Source organism: Anomalospiza imberbis, chromosome 15 (genome assembly GCF_031753505.1).
Source record: "Anomalospiza imberbis isolate Cuckoo-Finch-1a 21T00152 chromosome 15, ASM3175350v1, whole genome shotgun sequence".
NCBI classification, from domain to species: domain Eukaryota; kingdom Metazoa; phylum Chordata; class Aves; order Passeriformes; family Viduidae; genus Anomalospiza; species Anomalospiza imberbis.
Window position 1 is genome coordinate 6,991,479 of NC_089695.1, and position 21,872 is coordinate 7,013,350.

A 21,872-nucleotide genomic window follows, 5' to 3' on the forward strand; every position below is an offset into this window, starting at 1 on the left:
TGAAGCACATATGAAAATAATTATTAAAACAATATTACAGTTCTCATAAAGAAATAGGGACAGCTGAAACACTTAGATTATGGGACTGAGCACACAAGTCTCAAAATGGTTTTGTTAAGAGCCAGAAATTACTAGAGGAGCTCAGTTGAATGCTCCCAGCAATGACTTCTCAGTCATCTTTAGTGAACATGAAGGCCCCAAACTGCCAGCAATCAGTCATTTCTGAAAACTCTGCCTGCCCTGAGATTTAAAGGCTGTCTGGATTCCTGTGAACATTTACACTCTGTTCCCCTGAAGAGATGATACCTGGCAGCACAGCACCTATGGATCATGCTGTGGATTTTACAGGCTTTCCTGTAGTCATTCCACAGCTCCCAGCAACCTCACAGGTGCTTGTCAGCCAATTTGAGTGAAGCAGTCCAGTTCTTAAACATCTTCACAGACTTCTAAAATATTATATGGCAGTGGTGGTTTTGTATCAGTGTCCATAAAACTGTCAATCACAGCAGACTGGTTTAGCTTCCAGTCCTTCTACATCTTGCCCAAGACACGCACTCACATTGACTACTGCACTTAAGATGTAATAATTTTTAGCTATTTTTAACTATTGTTAAAGCATCTATTTTCCGTATTTTCAGATTCAGCTGAATTTGGCTGCAGCAAGTGTTTACAAGGAAAGGTTTCAAATGAAAAATTTAACTTGGTTTATGTTTTGTTTCATTCCTGTCAGGTCATGAAAACACTTTTTAAAAAAGCCCTTTGGAGTGCATTTATTGAGAGTGCTAACAATAAACCTTCTGGTTTGCAGTATTCACAGTGTCTTCTAGTTCACTGTGCTGAAAAATTGTAGTGCAATTTTTGCATTACACAACTGATTGGATTTAAGTCGTGAGTGACCATGGGGATTATTGTCCCTTTTAAAATAGTTCTAGTTGCAACAATATGGCCTCACAGCCAGTTGTCACAAAAATTACCAGAAACAGAGACCACTGTTAGCAGCTCTGGCAAAGAACCAAAAGCTGAAATGTAGCACCCAGTCCAGAATCTGTTTCTTCAGTAGACCATTGAGGAATATTGTTAAATAAATTGATAGTGGATATACATCTCCAGGTCTATCAGAACAGATTGGTGTTATTAACCAAAGCTGAATTACACCACAAAAAATTTTAAAAAAAACCTTGTGGGTATGGAGAGGAATGGTATGATACCCCGAGGGAGGATAAAGTGTAAAGAGATGAAGGAAACTTTAGGCCAGTAAGGAATAGAAAGATAATTATAGAAACAAGCATACATCATTCATTTTGAACAGCCTGGGCTTGAAGTGCAACATTTATAGTTACTAGAGCTCTGGAGGAGTCTAAGATGTGATCAGATGATTCAGATAAGCATCTATAACTTAAGATGATTATTCCAATGTTTGTTTTTTGTTTTTGAGCTAAAATTTTGTATGACTGTGTTTCATTATATTTTATTTACTGAATGTTATATAATCTACTTCTGTGTCTTTTTTCACTGTGGCTATGGATATTCGTGTTAGCAGTGAGCAAAAGCATTAGAAAAAAACAGAAAAGGGAGAAAGAGCTACAGCTATTCTCCTGCATCAGTCATAGGGTTAGTTTGTGTTGATCTGCTTTATTTGAAAGTATCTAGCTATATCTAAGTGTAAATAGTTTAATCTTGGAATTATGTGGACATCATAAGTTTTCTTTTTTGTTTTACATTCATTTTTGCTGCTCCTCTCCTGTCCCATCCCCTTCTCTTATTTTTTAATTTTTTTAACCATTCTATGCATCTCTGAATGTGAAATCTAAGGTATTTAGAGCATGATTTATGCCTGTTGCTATTACTCAGCTCCTGTAGATTTCCACTATAGCTAACAAATCTCAAGACAAGGAGTAAACAACCATTAGTGAAATGTGATTTGACTAGGTCAGTTTTAACTTGAGCTCACTTCATTTTTTCTGGCTGTGTGTTATTGTATATAATTGTCATCTATTAGTATTCCATGTGATATCTCTTCCCCAATGAGGTGCATTGCTTTTATAAATGATTGCTCTAAAATCTCACTTTAAATTAAAAAGCTCAATTCTCTTCTCAGTGAGTAAGATTAGGAAATCATGGATGCCCTCCAGCCATCTCTTTAAAAAACATTAACTCAAAACCCCCAATCCTATTGCTCAATTAGACTTGAGAAATGGAAAAAATAGGTCCTTGTTCTGTAGTACCCCATGAGGCACCCATATTTGTGGTTTTTCAAAATTCTTGCACAATTTTTTTCTGTATTTTCTTTGCATGGTAATTTCACCCAGAAGGAAGTCACTTTTGGAATCAATCACTCATGATGTAGTCATCTTCTCATCACTATCTGTCAGTGTTTAAAAACAAACATGTGAGGTGCTAGAAATGTCAGCAGTTTTGCTTATTGCGTAGCACTCCTGAGCATTTTTTTTTTAATTTAAAATACTTTTTTTTTTTTTTTAATTGGTCTACTAGCATGAGCTATAAATTCAAGTTAGGCTGAACACAGATTCATGTTAAGCTGAATATAGATCCTTATTAGAATTAAATCTATGAGGGAATGTTTTCATTCTCATCTTCTCCATCTCAGTACACAGAAGAGCTCTATAATGAAGTGTTCCTGGTGTTGGGCTGGAAGCCAGGAACATGGAATGCTTACCCCAGCTAAAGGACTAGTGTCCTACTTGCTGTGCTAAGCCAACTGATATCTTCTCTGCATGTAAGTGTAAACCATTTTTACAACATTAAGAAGCACATAAATGCCCCTTATTATTTGTGTTTGATGAAGACTGGGTATGATGCTAAACCATCTCATGATGGAGGAGGAAACAATCCCTAACCATTCCTTAGGGAATGACTTTGCATTGTGCTTACTAGCAACATTAAAGTCCTTATTGTTGGTAAAGCAAGTGGGTCAGGTAAGTCCTCAATGTTTAGGGAGCCAGTCAAAGATAAATGTGAAAATAGTATAGTTTTATTCTGAGTGTATCAGTAATTCTTACTTCTCTTAGATCATGGAAGTATCATTACTGGAATGCTTTTAGATAAAAATACATCTGAAGAAAGAGCTGAATGAACAGAAAATAGCTGCTCAATACACATGTCTTTAATTACATCATGATGTAGCTAACTCATTCACAAAATAAGAGTAAGCAAATGGTGAACATTAAACTGGTTTTTGTTGTTTCTTTTTTAAACAATTCTTCTGATTTAACTTCATTTTTAATGCATGGTAACCAATAGTAACCCATGTGTTCCCACATAAACCAACTTATATCATGCAAGACACTGTTTGCACTCATGCTCATAAAACAGACTGTGCAGAGGTGGATGTGGAATTTAGTTCTGATAACAGGGTAGATGTGTGATACATTAAGAATGTAAGTGGCAAACTAATGTCTCTATGTCAGCTGAGTAGGAAAATCATCAACAAGTGTTCTGCAATTCCCCTATCAAATTTATCTGTTTTGAAGGACTTTCTTTGGTGGTTGGTACTATCAGGACAGCTTCATGTCAGGATTTTCTTAATCCCATGGGACATATAAGCATGCCAGCTTCTGGGTGAGGACTGCCAGCACCTGTGCTCTAAAATCCACCCAGGCAGGATTTCTCAACTCACCCCATGCCTGTTTACCCTGGAGAAAAGGAGGCTTATGGGGGGACTTTATCCCTCCCTACATCTACCTGACAGGAGGCTGTAGCCAGCTGTGGGTCAGTCTCCTCTGCCAGGTAACAAGGGATAGCACAAGACGGGACAGCCTCAGGTTGCAGCTGGGGAGGTTTAGGTTGGATGTTAGGAAAAATTTCTTCACTGGAAGGGTTGTTGGGCATTGGAACAGACTGTCCAGGGAAGTGCTGGAGTCACCAGCCCATGTATTCAAGCCATGTGGATGTGATACTTGGGGACATAGTTTAGTGATGAACATGGCAGTGTGGGGTTAATGACAGGACTCAATGATTTTAGGAGCCTTTTCTAGCCTTAATGATTCCATGGTCCTGTGCTTTTACCCTGCCATGCTACATTCCAAGTCCACTTCTCAATGCCTCTGCTGTTGTAACAGCCATGTATTTCTCTGCACTGCACAGTGATGTCAGTAACTCATTCTCCATGGAGTCATGGCTTGTTATTATTGTCTAAATAAAACTCTAGTTGTACCATACAAGAAGTCAGATAAATTAGCCATAGATGCTCGGTCAATTAAATAAATGGCTGTGGCAGCTAAACCAAGTAAAAGGGAGCTGTGGGCAGGTCAAGAGGAGTTCAGACCCTGACAAGCCTCTGTCCTGAGGCCATGCAGGCTCAGTGCAAAGCAGTGCCTGTGGTGTGCTGCTGGGCTGCAGCTGCAATTCACACATGGTGCTTCCAAAAATCATCACATAAATTGTGATGCAAAGCTACTACATCTTACTTGCCTATTTATGCCCCACTTTTCCAGAGATAATTTCAAAAAGAAATGTTGGAGTCCTGAAAATTTTCTAAAAAGCTTACTTTGGATATGTAGTCCATAGAAAGAAAATCTTACTATTCAACTATATTCAGCTATCTCACTATATTCAGCTTTATAGGCAAGAATTTCTGAACTTTTTAATGAAAAAATTGTGAATTGTTTTAAAGCTCCTAACTAAAAAAATATGACGGTGAATCTGTAATTTTATTTTAGTGAGAAAAAACTGTGTATGGGCTCACTCAGTGTCTTATCTTTTTTCTTTTTTTATCAATCTCCAATAAGTAAAATGTAAGGCACATAACATGCAAATTCTACCTAGCTCTGAAGTTTTTGACGTTTGAGTGGGCTAGGCATAATGATCACTGCAAAGCCAATCTTCCCATCCCTTTGCATTGGAATGTGACTATTAAGGCTCGTCAAAACACCAGGAAAGTAGGAGCAATTTCTATTCCATACACATACAAACATGTATCTCCCAGAATTCTTTCTTTCCTCCACAAATATTTTGGCATACCTTTTTTTACTCTCGTCAGCATTATAGAATTTGCCTTTATAAATTGTCATTGCTCTGATTATGGTCGGAGAAGTTTTTCCTTGTAAAAGGAATGAAAATTTTATAGAGAAAGATACTAGAAACTTCTTTTATAAGTAGATGTTATACAGGGCTAGAGAAAGCTGAATGCCTCATAACTGGAAAAGAGCAAGAATAAGAACAATAACCAAATAAAAGCAGAAGCTATGAGTGGGTTTGATTAATGTGTAGAACTGGCTACAAGGGTCAGTAGTAGTATGGATGTAACCATAGACATATTCCAAAAGCAACATTTTGAAACACTGCATTGGGAGCCAGCACTATTACCAATTTATTTCTGAAATTTGTGGAGAAAAGTAATCATATTCAAGTCGAAGAGATGTAGACTCATGTAACTAGCATTTCAAAATATGTTTAGCAATGGAATACAGGGTGCTGAAGATGCTACAGGGAATGATACAAAGTCCAGAAAAACATACAGTGATGAAAATATTTCCTTCAGTTTGAGAGATTATATAAGAGGATTTTCTTTTCTCCTTGTCTCATCTCCTGCAGCTCTGTACTGTGGCTACGTCAAAGGATCCAGTAAATGTGCTGCAGAGACTGTTTCAGTTGAAAACCTAGGTGTCCATATATTCGGGCCACAATGTCCAGGTCCTCGTCAGGTTTCCTTGGCTCCATCAGAGCTCTGTAGAGCAGCCACTATGGCATGACAGCCAAGGAGCTTTAAAGACCAGGCAGGGATAGGCATTTGTTACCATCTGGCATTACCAGGTCACCTTGGATTAGTCCATGGCCAGCTGTGTGGTCTCCTCATAAGAGATGTAAGCACCAGCTACATGTGGGGTCATTTATGGAGATTGTACTTGTGAGCACTGAAGCAAGGGTCATTTATGGAGATTGTACTTGTGAGCACTGAAGCAAGGAATTTAGGGTAGCTGCACAAAGCATCATGGCAACTCAGAACAGACTCATTGGCAAAATGCAGAGGGTTTCAGACCCCTTTTTCTATGATACAGAGGAGGCACAATGAGGCTTCAGAGATTTTGTTGGTCGTTGGTGGATCTTACCCAAACTACATAATCAGGAACTCTAAAAACAAGAGTCTTTCCATGACTTGAACAGATGCTGATGGGACCATCAGGTAAGGATGGACACCTGTAAACCCCTAAAATTAATGGGAGATGAGCAGAAGATGAGGATGAAGATGTTTTACTAATTGTAGCCTATCTCCCACATGGATAAATCTATCTTCAGTTTTCCCTTGCTACAGATCCAGCAGCTTTTTATGAGCTACAGACTTATGCAGAATAACTGACAGAGTATTGATAAGAAATTCCACTGGAAGCCACTGAAGTAAAGCTCTGCATGCAATTTATCCTCCTGAGATCCTGGGGAATTTGGCAAACACACCTCAGGATAATTTGTTTAATAAAAAACAGGTGTTATTCTAAGCTCTACAGTTTTTCAGGACAGATTACTGAAGAAATAATTTAGAAGAGAGGACATAAATGGAATACATTTGCTGGCAAATGTTGCATTTTTAGCTTATATCTGTCAGATTTTCCAGGATTATTCTTTCCATACTGCCAGCTGCTCAGTATTCCAATCTTTGTGTAGAAAACCATGTTGGTAAACATTTAAACATAAATGAAAGTGTTTTCCTGAATAAAGGCTTGAATGCTTAAAACCTTGCAAAACTGAAGCCCAGCTTAGCTGCCTCAGCCTATTTTCCAAGGTGTCACTGCAGATATGACATCTGTGTTAAAGAAATACACTGTTCAGCTACCACTTGGAATTGCTGCTTGTTAACTAAAATGAGAGGTCCTATTTAAAATATACACTATTTATGATTGGAGGTAATTTGACTATTAAACTTCTGGGCTTCTCATTAAATCCTTTCATTGCTATTTTATTGAGGAGCTCAGAACATTGCATATGCAGGTAATGATAGCAGATAACAAATGTTTCTCATTTTTTAGTGTGAATATATGTTGCATTGAATTTAATCATGTCTGTACTTATCTACTATGGAGATATTAAGAGAGATAAAGCCTTAGGGAGGGTAACAGAAGAATTTGCTTTACAGATATAGTACCTTTCCTCTTTCTTTTTTTCCCTTCCTTAATAAATTTTATAATTAAAGCTGCTCACAATTTCCCCTTCTAGTATTCACCATAAGCCTTCACATATTCAGAACTTTTTCAAAGTTACTACAAGAGCTGAATTTCTTGCTTTCTGGCCAAAGATTAATTTTATTTCAAAGCCTGAAATAAAATCCACTTTTTGAAATCAGTAAGGCTAAAATTATTCCTATTTCCTTTTAATATCAAATCTATATATGGGTTTTTTTCACACATATAGTTCCTATATGACAGAATAGTAAATTTTGGAACTCATAATAGAAATAATCCTTATTAACAGGTACACCAGAGTAAAAGTGGTTGGCTATTAAGTGGTTAAAATGCATTAAGTGGGTAAACCAGTGGTTGAAAGTGGTCAGATATTAAAAGCAGGTAACTTGGACTTGCTTAATTTAATTTCAGAACAACGAACTGTCCCTGGAGGTGCTGTTGGCATGTGGTGAGAAGATAACTGTCCTCACCTGGACAAAATAGCAGTACCTTAGGTTTACAACCTTTTGATATAAAGGAGGCAGAGCTGTGGATCTGGATCACAATAACCAGTGCAAAGAAGAATATTTTCATGTTGTTCACCATTTAAATGTGGGTTTCAGAGTCTTGTCAGTTGTGCTGGACATGGAATTTAGGAATTTGGCCTGAAAGATTTGTCATGACTTTATTCTCATGTGCTACATTAGAGACTTATTAAGGTTTTAAGTAATTTTAAGTGCATGCTATAAGTCCTTAAAGCAGCTTAGTGAGGTTTTTTAGCATTTCCTTTAGAAACCAGGAAATAAAATGAGAGAAGTCATTGTTAATGTATTGCTTGTTCTTGCCCCAAAGAGCTTACAAATATCCAATATGTTTATTCAATACAATGTGGTCTGTGATACTGGTTAATTATTTTGCTTCATTAAAAGATTAGTAATATTAGTAATTGTATTCTAAGGACCTCCAAGTATTTTACTGCTGGTAACCTTCCCCTCTTTCAAATCCTCACCTTGCCAGAAAATAGTGACTACTCCATTACAAAACAAAATTTTAATACTCAAATACATCTGAGCCCTCATAGGCTAGAGGGGCAGGATGCATCATTTAAGTTACATATAGAGAAGCCAAAAGGTGTCTTTTCAGTATTCAAGTTCAGCTACTAAGACAGTTCTTGGCAGTGTAAATATTATCATGTGGGTCACACACCCCATCTTCCTTCTGAAGCCACTACCAGCTTCCTCACTTGTGTTCTTCAAGTGTGGAATGGCTCTGACTCCCAAAACATATACCCAGGCTGTCTTCACTTCATGCAAATGGTTGCTCTGCATTTCTCGTCTTTGTTAATTTGACCATCATAACTCATCTTCCCAACCCCTGCACTTGTTTTCTATTTGAAGCATAGCAGGCTTCTTGTCACTATATTAAAATGTTGTATAATTCCGGTCTTCACAATTCACTTCCAGACCAGGTTCAGTTCTGTCTCTTATTCATAGCAAATGTACAACCTTCCTGCACTCTTAGCTGAAGTCTTTACTCCTTGAATTAAATAACTCTAAGGGCTATCAGTAATTTATCGAAGAAGGTCAAGCTGACTGTAATTTTAATTATATATCAATTATTTGTTGTCATTCTTCATTCACTGATATTTTTGTGCCTGTTTGCCTTTCCTGTTTTATCTGTATGGGCCATGGCATCACAGTTCTCTTGAAAATATTGTCCATTCACAAACTAAGAATGAGCTGATGGTTTACATATAGAATTATGTTATTAATTTTTGGGGGGGGTCAGGTGATTATTTTTCTGCACAGAGAGTCAGTTCAAAAGCTTAAATTTTAGAAGAATGGCTCTTAGGGATATAAAAATAGAAGCCAGAGGCATTGATCAGGGTAGCAGAGGGGAAAAGTCATTGCAGACTTCTTGATAAAATGTTTTCCCTTGCCTGCTTCCATATCTGCTGTCCACCTGACTGCAGCCCTTTTAGTGTTAATTTGTAGTGTGGAGGCTCTTGTTTCTTCACCAGTTTTTGGAGAGGAAAAGCAGAGTACAAACTCTACTACCCTTCCATGGGATGTACACAAAATGTCCAAGAGATGACTGATCTTGGGGCCTGGTTATCATGGGCACATCTCATTCTGCTTTGGTGACACCCTTCTCCACCTCCAGCAAACATATGTGTGGTTCAGTAGGTCCCAGAAGTGCATCACTTAATAACATATTGACTAATACATTGATTAGTTTAGTAAAGCTTTCTAGCATTATCAAATGAATTGCTCTTAATGGTTTTCTTTCTCATTCTTCCTCCTGCTATCTCTTTATCTCTCTCTTGGAAAATAATCTAAGGGAATTAAATGAAAGTGGAATTTAGTGGATAATCCTCAATCTGTTGCAGCAGGCAGAGTTCTGTTTGGATCTGAAGATATCTTCTTGTGGATTAACAAAAGCTTCATATGACCAGAACATGCTATTTGTGTTACAGAATATAACATTGAGCCACTAGTGAAGGAAAACTCTCATTTCCTCAAATCATCCACTTTTTTGGGGGGAGGAATTCTGGCAGAAGATTATTAGGGGGTATGTATGAGATCCCCTTTAAGGTGCATTTCTCATCAATGTATAGAACCAGAAGTATTTTTCAGTAGAACACAGAGCATTCAAAAAGTTGAAGAAGATAAATAGCTCAGAATGAAAGGTAGTCTTTATCTCAAGGGTTCACATCAAAGTCCAAGATGACATTCAGTAAAAAATACAATTTCATACATGACTACCTGCATCATTTGAAAAGAGCTTTATTCAAGCATAAAAAGTAAATAACTTCTTATTCCATCCCTTCCAAAAGATCATTATTATCCTTCATTTATTTTAAATAGCTTTTTTACATATATCAGTCTTTTATTTTTGGTAATAATCTGTGTATGTTGGTTTAGGTATGGTAAAAATTATATATCTTTAATGTTTTACTGGCTGTCTGCAAACAGATGAAAATTCTACCTTGTAAGACTAATATTTAGTTTCATACACAATGGCCCGACTTCACAGCTAGGCCTACACATTGTGTTGTTCTTTACTGAATATGTGTGAAAATGCCCTTCCACTAGATTTGAAAAAATAGAACTGATCCTCAAGATATGAAAATCTGTTTTAAACAATAATGATTTTCTTTTTTAGTTGTAATCAACTGTTGCACTAAGATTCTTGTGTGATTTACTAAATTTCTATTGCCTGCTATCACTTTAGAGTAACCATAATGCAGTCACTACTCTGGGTCAAACCAGTGGCATTTTGTGCCATGTGTTTTACATCTGGCATCTGCCAACAGCAGAGAATAAGAGCAAAAGATAAGGGCAGAAATATCCCTGGTAAAATCTCTCCTCTTCCAGAAACAAGCAACTAGAGATTTCCTATAATGAAATGCTATCACTGAGTTTAATGGATTTTAAAATATTTTTCTTCTCTTTGAATCTATATATTTGGCCTCTGCATCACCTCACTTATTAAAAAGAAAAACATTTTCGTAAGTTTTCAGCCAGGGATAATATCATTGCATGTTCTGTGTCCTTTATGTAAGAGAACAAGTAAAGCTGCTGTAGTCAACTTTTTCTGTGTTGCTTAGGACATCACATGAAAAAACATTATGCAGCTGAGGTAGTCATTTACATGGGAAGGTATTTGTTACATTTCTCTTCTGCTTATGCAGTCACTGGTGGTTTTCATCAGCATTAAAGCCTCCTTTTTTGACAGCAGTTGTGTTAAAAATATTACTGTTATATAAATAAGAGGATATCACCATGTGTCAGACTGAATACCCAATATTCAGTCTGACAAGATTTGCATATTAATTATCTGGCACAACTATACAAATACCCCAAAATGACACTAGATATAATCCTCACTATTCTCTCAATAGTTTTCTTCAACCTACCACAATCACCCCTCTTTTACCTCAGTTTGTCTGAGCCAGCTGGCAGGTGTTGGAACTTGTGAAAATATGTATCTCCCTCTACCCACTCTTTTTTCATATGGATGAAAAAAAAAGTATAGTCCTTTTGTAAATTTCTCACATTGAAGGAGATGGTTACACATTCTGATATAAATTATGTTCTAACCACTTCATATAAGAAATGTAAAAGCAAGTAGTATTATTTTCTATTTTGCTGTTTTCTTTACTTCTTGGCTTAATGCAAAGCTAAATTTCTTCTTAATTAAAAGAATCAAATAAGCAGGTTATTCTGGACATTAAAATAGGAAACCTGACCCAATTCAAACAGCAAAGCTCCTACTTACTGCACCAAATCTCTTCTGAGGCAGGTGCTCACCTAAATAAAATGCCTGTAAAGACATTGCACCTGCAAAAGTATACATTCTAGGTGAATTCAGACTCTCACACTTGGCTCCTTACAGCATCATGACAATCTAGGCGACAATCCATTATCACAAGGAAGCATGCAGCGAATGCTAAGTTTAAAGTCATCAAAAGTCACCAAATTGAGTCTAAAAAAATCAGTACATCTAGAATGGACACTTTATACTGTTCCTTACTCATCTCTCCATCACCTAAAATATCTGTTCACCCTGGTTTTTGTGTGTTGGATATTCTCCCTAGGGGCAGTCCCTAATTTCATTGGTGCTCAATGAGTTTTAGTCTCCTCCCATGAGAAAGGCACTTCCTTACATAATAATAATTAGATACCTGACTATGGTGGTGGGCTCTTTTTTTCTGGAATTTATGGTTCTTTCCTGGTACTTTCTGAAGTCTTTTAGTCATTGTATAAGAAACAAGAACAAGAAACATATCTTGTTCTAGGTAAACAGCTTCCTGCTTTGAGCCCAGAAAGTTTACATCTACTTCCAATGAAGTTATCTGGATGCCCATTTCTATCATCAGCTGTCATATCTTTTCTAAAAAGAAAAGGAATACATCTCTTTCACCTATATTCTCAAAAAGCCTCCCTGGTGCTTGTTCAGAAGTTCTATTCACAGAAAACAGCTCATTTTCTAGAATGGAGAAATTCCTTTTAGTCCAGAGGGCCAAGGAAAGACTTATGTGCCACTTAAAATCAATTTACATTACAATCTGGTCTGAAATGGAGTGTGACGTTTTAGCTGATGATCTGTACAGAATGAAAAGGAAGAAATGAAGGAAAAAAATATTTACAGGTATTGTAAATCAGCTGGAATGTAGGTTGAGAGCTTTCTGCAAAAGCATTATGCAGTGTAAGAAACACTGTTTGAAGATCCTTACTGAGTTATAATTTAACTTTGGGTGTTTTCCCAGTTCTTAGATAAGCATGCAACTACCTGTATGAATCTATACTGGATATGCCCTGGCTTTTCTCAGCAATGGACTGACTTCAGTGGAACAGGAATTTCTGAGAGGATAAAATGAGGCCTGTCATGTGAGAAGATTCCCAGAACTGCTGAGAATTTCAGCATTAGGTTTTGGATAGGATGTTGGTTTCTTACTAGGCAAAACTAGGAATATGGAAAATTATATCTTATTTATATTAAAAGAAATTTGTATTGCAATAGAAATCTGTTTTTAAAAGTACAACACTAAATAGGCTATGGAGCATGAAAAAAAAAAAGCCAAACTTCTTCAACGCTGACATCCTGTATCAGGTTTTGGAGGTTTTTTCCTTAATCTCTGTGTTTATATGTATGTGTCCAGACTCTTTTCAGTGGTGTCCAAAAGTAGGATGAGAAGTTATGGCCATAAACAGAAACACAAGAAGTTCCACCTAGACATGAGGAAGAACTTCTTTATGTTGAGGTTGGCAGAGCCCTGGAACAGCTGCACAGGGCAGTTTCTGGAGTCTTCCCCTTTGGAGACATCCCAAATCCACCTGGACACGTTCCTGTGTCACCTGCTCCAGGTGACCCTGTCTTGGCAGGGTGGGTTGAACTGGATGATCTCCAGAGGTCCTTTTCAACCCTAATGATTCAGTGATTCTGTGATTTTCTGAGCTTGAATTCACATTAATCCACCCTCCAGCTTCCACTTTGTTCTTCACTTGCAGTCTTACACAAGTCACTGCCAGCCTCACACAAGCCACCTCTTTTTCTGTATTAAAGGTTTCTGTGAGTGGGGCTGCAGGTGCCATGGTTTGCAAAGCTGCAGTTAGACTGCACCAAGAGAGAACCCCAGTACACTCCAATTATCCCCATGAATGCTAAAACGTAAGTAATCAAATGATCGCTCTAACAGAATGTAGGAATATATATAACTTTCACAGCTGGAGTGGCTGACACTCAGTGTAACAAGGGCAAGGCTGAAGGGTCCTGAGCCAGTGCATCTCTCTCTGCAGGACAGTGCCAGGCACAGCTATTGACCTTAAAACTGCCTCTGCTTTGGAGCTTACTGGAATGTATGTCTGCAAGGTACTGTAAAAAAATCATCCATCCTGTAAGTATGTGCATCTGTTACTGGTCAGCTGTGTCTAATGCTTTATCTAATAATTTAATAATTCTTTATGCAATTCACAATTCAATTCTCTGTTGGAGAAAGTGGTGGTCATTACTTAAGCATATTGGAGTTTAATTGTACTGGGACTGAGACTTGGAAAGACTTCCCCTTGACCAGGCATTTGCTTCTTTTCCCTTCATCCATTCAGTCCTCTTCTTCCCTTTTAATTTTTTTGCAACTGTTATAGAATTTAATGACATATGTCAGTAGTACAAATGTAGCATAAATGAAAACAATGCAAACACAATCCAAATCAATAAGATACTTTTTCCATATTACTATTAATCATGAATACTGTAAACCCTAAAGACCCTAAAGCATAGCCATGAAGAACACATAGAATAATATGGGAAATATTATATTAAAAGAGCAGATTAATTTCCTAAGGTATTTTTATTGTAGTTAGTTTCTACAGTTTTTTTATTACCAGCTTTCACTTTTTAGATTTTCAAAAACTCAAACTTTCTGAAAGAAACCTGACATTGTTTTCCATACTCACTGGAGTATTTTGGAATACATGAGTTTTGGCATGCAGGTTATGTTTAGGTGGTTTAGTCACTACAGCAGAAGTTAGTCCAAGGGTTTAATCCCTATTTCTAAATAATATATTTTCAAGTAGGCAAACAGTGACGGTCATCTTTTTTTGCCCCATTAAGGTATTAATAATAGAATTTAATGTAATTTTCAAATCTACTTTAGGCCAGTAGTTTTGGTACTGTTTTTGTGACAATAATAGCTGTTCTAAGTTTGTGTCCCAGCACTGCAGCTCCCAGCAGTCAGGAATGCAGCATGGCCATGAAAAACTCATAGGTAGGCCTTGTTCCCCCTGACACGCTCAGGTAGTGCAGGTCCTGTGTCCACACAGCTTTAGCTCTGCTGATACAAACACTGGAGCACAAAGAATATTCAGTTTCATGGTATCATAGATAAAGACAAAGTCGTATTTTAATAGGACTTAGATCCACATCTTCTATCATGACACTTCTTTAAAGGGGACCAAACCTTGTGAGGTGAGAAATTGCCTCTTGCTGAGCAACTCCTTATTCCAGCAATGGGACCTCTGGCTTGGTGTTAGTGTTACACACTGTGTGAAAGTATTGGAAATGTATGAATAACTATGGCTGCAGGATTAACACCAAACAGATATTGGCAAGTTTTACAGCAATTCTAAGTGACTGTCCATCTGAAGGATATTCTCTTCATCCTTGCTATTATATCACATCACTGTACAAGAGCAAAAGAAATTCATTTACACCCATGTTCATTACTTTACTAATAAAAATACATGTATTCACTTAGGCACCAGACTATTTTGATGCTAAAATGATTGCTTTGTTTATGGGGTTTTTTTGATTAGTCTTGACAGTCTTCAATTTTAGGCATGTAGTTGCAGCATAAAAATATTGCCATGAAATTACTTGGGCACAAAAAGTGAAAAAAAAAAAGTCCCACATTTCCCATCTGAACATTGTTATCTACTGCATTATGTAGCTTTTGCTGGCAATTTGTTAAAGCTCTGCAAAAATAACTCATAAACCCCATATATATATAGTGTGCAGAATACAGCTTTAAATATTTTTGAAACTTTGCTGGTGATTTCTATTACATGGAATGTCTTAAATACATGTTTTATGTTGAATAAGAACCATCAAATAATTACTTCTGATTAAACCACATCAGGGGTACAAAGGTAGTTCCCTAAATAATTGTAAATTGTCTCTTGATCTGAAGATTTTTTACGTACAATTTTCAGAAATTGGGAGCTTGATCAGGCTGATTTTCACTGAACACAGCTCCAAGCCCATGTGATGGACTGCACACTGCTGTGCCACTGATCTGAGGGGTAAGAGGAGGAGGGAACTTTGGGCAAGAATTTGCAGTTCAGTTATGAATGTCAAGAAACCAACTGGAAAAAAGCACTACCTAAAACTTTTCTGTGCCCAGTTGTAAGGATGTACTTTGTGCATTTAATAAAATTGATACAAATTCTCTAAAGATGAAATACCTCAGTGTTGTAAAATGGCATTTTTTCTGAATTCATTCATGATTTACTGAAGTCAGTGCTAGAATTTTAGCTACTTCCATTAATGCCTAAGTGGTGTCTTAACTTTCCTCTTCTTTCTTCAATCTTCTAAATGTTAATGATTTTGCCACAATAAATTTCTCTCTATAATAATTTTTTGTATTAATAGGGTTCAAACTTCTGCACATTAATGGTAATCATTACTTTCATAAAATGCTGCAAATTCTTAAACTTCTGTGTGTATTCTGATTGATGCCAACACATTTATTCAGATGTTTAACATGGAGCATCTTTGTTAGTGTTCAGTTGGTCTTTCAGGATTTGTGTTCAAGAAAAGTGACACAAAATACAATAATATTCCCCTCATTCTGAAGTGTTTGATGAGTATTTAACAAAGAAAACCTTTCATCTTGGCTATAAATAATTGGTACCTAAGTTCAACTTTTATAACTCTGCCTTGGTCCTTTAGTTTCCAAAACTAATAACAAGGCTTCTTTCACAATGGGAGGAGGAAAATGTCCTGCTGGTTAGAATTAAAATCTTATATGCATATTGACTCATTTAAAATGTTTCTGTAAAGCACTAAGAATAATTTTCCCTTTACTTGTAGCTATTATTTCTTGGTCTATGACTTATTTTTCAAAATTATGAGGTCAGGAGGCTGTCAGAAGAAACCATCTTGGCTATCAGATAGCTATGAACAGAATACAGAACTTTTTTGTTGAGATAAAACTATAAATTGCATTATGGAGGGTTTCTTTTAAAGCTTATGAAATAATTTTGGCAAAATTCCTCTCAGGCAATGCTTTTCTGAAAGATGAGTGAAAAGAAGGAAGTATGCTAAAATAAGTATCTGGGATTATTTTAGTGGAAGTTTTATGTCAAAATAATATGAAAGCCCGTCATAAAATCCTGCAAAAATTGAATTTTCCATTTCTGTATTCAGGTAGTAATCATAACTGGTTCTATAAGGGTCAAAAATATCTTACACCTGTCTTACTCCCAACACCAAAGTACCCTCATGTTAGGCTCATCGAGTTTTATCTCATTTTCTACTCAATTTTTAACCATTTTTAGTTTCTTCTCACAGGAAAGTTCTTTCTGTGTGAAAAAACTTACTTGAAAACCTAGCAACTTTTCATTTCCCCAGCCAATCAATTTGGCCTTTTATTTGGCTTAGAACTAAGATCCTACCATTGCAGGTATGAAGTCTGATTTTTCTTAAATTAAAAACAAAACAAACCAACAAAACAAAACAAAAACTAACAGAAAAACAAACAAAAGAAAAAACCAAAGAGAAAGAACCCACTTTTTGGTTCGGTAGTGTCCATGTAAAAGGAAGGAAGGGGAAAGAAGGTAAATTTGAGGAGGCTGTGTGAATCCAGCGTTAGTAGTAGCAAAGAGAGTGGGCACAAACTTCTGGAAGATGCTAGTGACAACATGGCTTGTGCAGCTGTGAGGAGGGGTCTGTTGCCACTTGGAAGGCCACACGCTTTGGCGTGCAGAGATTTTTGCTCATCTAACCTGTTAAATGCACAGTCCACACATTTTTGCAGGAATGTCTGCTCCAGCGCAAAGCTTGGCACTGCAGCAATTCTCCCGCCCTCCACTTTCTGCTCATCCACATATGAACTCCTGCTTCCTGGGCTGTCGGGATTCTCACCCCATTCCGTTTAGGTGCATGATGCACGCATGCAGCATGCCCAGCGTGTCTGCCAGCAGAACGAGTCGGGCGCGTTGGAAACATTCAGCTGCTGCGAACCCCAAAACTATCGCATCCCCTGGGAAGCCGCGGCCGCCCGCACGGGAGGGATGCGTGGGGCCGCGGGCTGGGAGGGACCCGGGGGCCTGGGAGGGACCCAAGGGGGATGTGAGGGACCCAAGGGGGCCGTGAGGGGCCCGGGGAAGCTGTGCGGGCCCGGCGAAGCCGTGCGGAGCCGGGAGGAGCCGTGCGGGACCCGCATCCCTGTCCTTGGTACCCAGCCCTGGCCGCGCTCGCCGCACAGCCATGATGGGGCTGCCCGCTCCGGGAAAACAAGCAGGAATGCACGGACATTCTGCCCGCAAAACACAGCCGCCGTATAGCTCCGTGCACCGGAGCAAGCAATTAATTCAGAGATAAAAGGCTTCATTAACATGGCACCAGATTCTATGAACACCCCGGCATGTACCACCATCACACACACCCGCTGCTCGCCCTCCCTCTGCCCATGTCAGAGCGACAATTGTAAGAAAAATAAAACATTCTAAGATCTCGGCTGCTAGAGAGAGACGGATACAATGCCACTATCCAAACCTCTGGCATTCTCACGACAGCTCAGCAAATTCGCAGATTCTTCACCCCCCCCAGCCCTCCCTCTCCCCCCACCCTCCCAAACAGAATCAGAAAGCACATCTTACCACTGGATGAGAGAGAGGAACAGAAGTGCCCACACCATCATTCTGAGAGAAAATGCAGGATTCAAGAATGCAGTGATCCCCAGGCTTGTTGGATTTGGAGGAATCATCTCTATTCCAGCCCCCCCACCCCCCCCCCCAGCTTTTTTCCCCCTTTCCTCTTGGTTGCAGATGGATCCGTCCCCTTCTTTAATTTTTTTTTTTTTTTTTGGTAGTAGTTCTCCCTCCTCCCTACCAGGTCCCGTCAGTGGGATGAGACATTGCGCCCAGCTGCGGGAATTAATATGCAGGGGGAGAGAAATTAGATCTGCACAAGCCCTTTGCAGATATAATCAGAAAACGTCAGCTCAGGCAGCAGCTTCCAAATCTAGGGAAATAATATAATTGGAAGAAAAGGAAAAAAATGAAACCCAAACAAAACACGAAAATCACAGACACTCACAGAATAAAAACAGTCAAGGAAAGTAGCACATACACATTTACGGAGCCGCTGATACACATGCAGGAAAATCCAATAAAGCAACAAAGAGTAAATGAGAGGGGAAAAAAAAAAAGAAATAAAGCAATGGAGCTTCTGCCTGAATGCAGATTAACTCTGAGGTCAAAGTGGAAATGATGCACTCTGCTGCAGCACAGATTAACACATGCGTGGTGTCAGCCAGCGTGCTTTTTAACCTTTGATTACACATATGCAGGCAGCCTGGATTTTCATTTTGGAGCTGAGAAGGATTTGGCAGGCATAAAAAAGGAGGTTGGAAGGAAAAGCTTGCCCTATGCTGCTGAGCATCCTCATTTTTCTAAACAGCGTGGAAATCGTGATTGCAAAGGGGGAAAAAAAATGAAAGGTTGGATGGGGGAGTGGAAAAGGGAGGGATGATTGTTGCTAAGTAACTCAGGAAATGGGGAAAGCAGCATTGGTGGAGTCAGTATGAATGAGGTGATTTAGTGTCTGATAGGATCAGGGGGAATATGCAAGGTTTTTATCTCCCCTCCCCCTAATAAAAGAGGCTACACGGACAGGAAACACTTCCTGGCCAGAGGGGAAACACTACAGGACTATGGAAGATGAACACTGCCAAATTTTGGAACCAGAATCCCAAATTCTGTTGTCCAAAAATGCAATTAGTAACTACTAGTGGAGTAAAAAAATTCAGGGAATCTCATGATTCCTAAAGTAAGAGCACTTCTGTCTAAAATAGGTACTTGGACTACGATCTATGATATTATTTTTATCTCCCCTATTTTTTTCTGTCTAGATCAAAGTAAATATAGACAATAACAAGCCTATCTAAAGACATTTATGAACTGGGATTGGGCAAATTTAATCACAAGGAACATTTTTTTTCCATCCCAAACCCACTTTTGTAATCTTTATGGAGAAATAAATGACAAATTATCCTAAAGAAAACTTAAATTATGGGAAAGTTAAATGTTTCAGATAAAATAAAAGCATCGAAATTTCCTGCTGGACTTAGTCTTGTCTGAGCCAAATTTGACACTTGGATTCTGCTCAAACCTTCTAATATCCTGGACAATCTGTTATTTCCCAATATCCAAATGCAGAATGAAATTTATCCATCAGAATTAGATACAGTAGTGACTTTGTCAGAGTCTCTAAAAACACAGATCCAGCATTTAGCCATCAAATTATTTTTTTCTGTTTCCAAACACAATGCACTTCACTTTAACAATAATCAACAGATTAGTATTATTAGTTGAATTAAATACATCTTGGTTCCTGGATAGTTCGATGATTGTTGGAGCCAATATCTAACCCAATCACTGTATTTTTATCAGTGTTTACAAACCAAGTAACAAGTTGCCAACCTGTTACTTAATATTTCCAGTCAATGACCTTATTGTTAATTAAGTTATTCCACCAACTTGTGCAATACAGCCTCTTCAGTGATAGAAAGCTATAAAATATTTTAAATACTCTCCCCATATCTCTCTTCCTCTCAGTGTTTATATATAGATATGTATGTATGTATGTATGCATGTTCAAATATCAACATTTGCTCATGGTTCAATTCACTACCTGTAAACACGACACTTCTGTGATTTTATTGCTGTAATCTCTCTCATCAGTTATCACAACATTCCTTTGAAGGATGAAAATGCTGTGTATATTTTGGTGAGGGAATCAAAATTGTTGATAGCTAAGAATTTGAACTGTGCAAACACTTATTTATTGTCTTGGCTACAGTAACCGTGTCTGCACAAGCATGACAGCTTTACTCTGCCCTTTTTTTACTGAAAACTTGTTCCATTAGCAAAGTCTTCTTGTCTGAAAAGAGCTCCTGGATCCCTACAAAATTCTTATGCACTTTCATTGCAGAGGGTCAGCTCATTATTCCTGCTAAGAGAGGCAAGGGGTCTGCAGTAGAAGAAAAGCCTGCGGGTGTGAAAGCTTGAGAGAGTTTTCCAGACTTCCCATCACACAGATGGTAAGTCAAAAAGAATTGGATACTGTAATACTAATCCTGGATTGCTCAGAGATGTAAAAGATGCAAAAGACCATTGATAGTATTATTCCTGTGGGTACTTTATTAGCTGTGCCTTGTATTCACATTGTTAATTGGTTATCAGTGGGTTTTGATAGCAAAGCATACTCTGAAGATTGTGTAGATTTTTCTGCATATTAAAACTTGCAGCACCATATTATGATCAATTTTTCATTGCAGACACATCAGCTTTAATTTTTATTTCAGCTGCCTGCAATTGACATTTAGGCATGGACTTAGGTAGTATTAGGTAGGGAATTAGGATCTTTGGCCTCTGCTACAGTCAGTAGACCACACAATGGCCAAGTCAGGCTTTTGAGTGCTCCTAGATAAGATCATTTCAACGCTAAAATACTTGTCCCCAACACATAAAACTTATCCACCAATAATCAAGAAATACCAATTTGGTTCTAAGTAATTTTAAATGCAAATTTGTCCTTGCAGTTCTTTGCAACCTCGGTCTGAAGGAAGGGAATGTAACCCCACATTTTATGCTTCAAGATTTTCAATATTATTATATTATACTGATAACCTCTGCTAGGAAAAACTTTGTTTATCTGTAGCAGATAGAACTGCCATAGAAAAACAAAAATGTGCCAGGCTGTTTTCTCTCTGAACACACAATGTCTTTGAAGCACACTGTTCTTCTTTCTGTACCCACAAGCTCTATCAGACGCTGGTATTTTAGGATTCCATCATAATAAATTATCACAAAGGATCAAATTTACATGAGGACACTGCCTAGTGTGAAATGTTTTCCTGACACCTTTTGTGTGATAAACCAATCCCACATAGTACTTGTCCCTGGGAACAAATGTGGTATCTTCATAACAAATCATTTCAAGTTTTTGAAGAAATTGTCTTATGAAGAATAATTGAACACAGAAGTCATTGTTCCAAAAAGATGCATTTTGTATCAGACTAGAATATTATAAGAGTATCTTAGTCAATTTGACAGACGCCTTGTTCGTTTACAAAGGGGTTCTCATCTCCTATGATTTCCCTGTGTGTCCAAGGAAAACACGGCTTTTCCTTACCCTAAAATTATTTATTTTCTGTGTATCAAATATTAGATCATACATCAGAAAGGAAGACGAAAAAGACACCTGTAAATAAGCAAATGCAAAAGTAGGTGTTACAAAAGACGCACAAAGTAAAAAAAAAAGGACTCTGTCAATGTCAATATCTTGCCAGATTGTTTTTCATCACACGTTCCTATCTGGAAATTCTTTCTGTTTCAGGTTGCTGTTCCTTGTATTGCTTTAGACAAAAACAAAGCAAACCACCAAAAATAAAGTGCTGATTTCACTCTCTCTCAAAGGGCACATGATTTGGGTAGAGGTAACTGGTTTACATGGGTCATGTTGAGGACGCTC

The 21,872-nt window shown here is 37.9% G+C and overlaps 1 protein-coding gene and 1 long non-coding RNA gene across 3 annotated transcripts in view; one reads left to right on the forward strand and one right to left on the reverse strand.

The window, feature by feature from the left end:
* Positions 1 to 18,791, reverse strand: part of GABRG2 (gamma-aminobutyric acid type A receptor subunit gamma2) — a 65,042-nt gene extending 46,251 nt beyond the window's left edge. For both annotated transcript variants that reach the window (XM_068205653.1, XM_068205652.1), the window contains exon 1: positions 17,996 to 18,791. In XM_068205653.1, the coding sequence (XP_068061754.1) occupies positions 17,996 to 18,102 (107 nt within the window). In that variant the 5' untranslated portion in view covers positions 18,103 to 18,791. The remainder of the gene's footprint in view (positions 1 to 17,995) is intronic.
* LOC137482965 (uncharacterized) lies at positions 13,390 to 20,875 on the forward strand. Its single transcript, XR_011004293.1, has 2 exons — positions 13,390 to 13,487; positions 20,331 to 20,875. It is a non-coding gene; the product is annotated as an uncharacterized lncRNA (long non-coding RNA).
* The last annotated feature ends 997 nt before the right edge of the window (positions 20,876 to 21,872 follow it).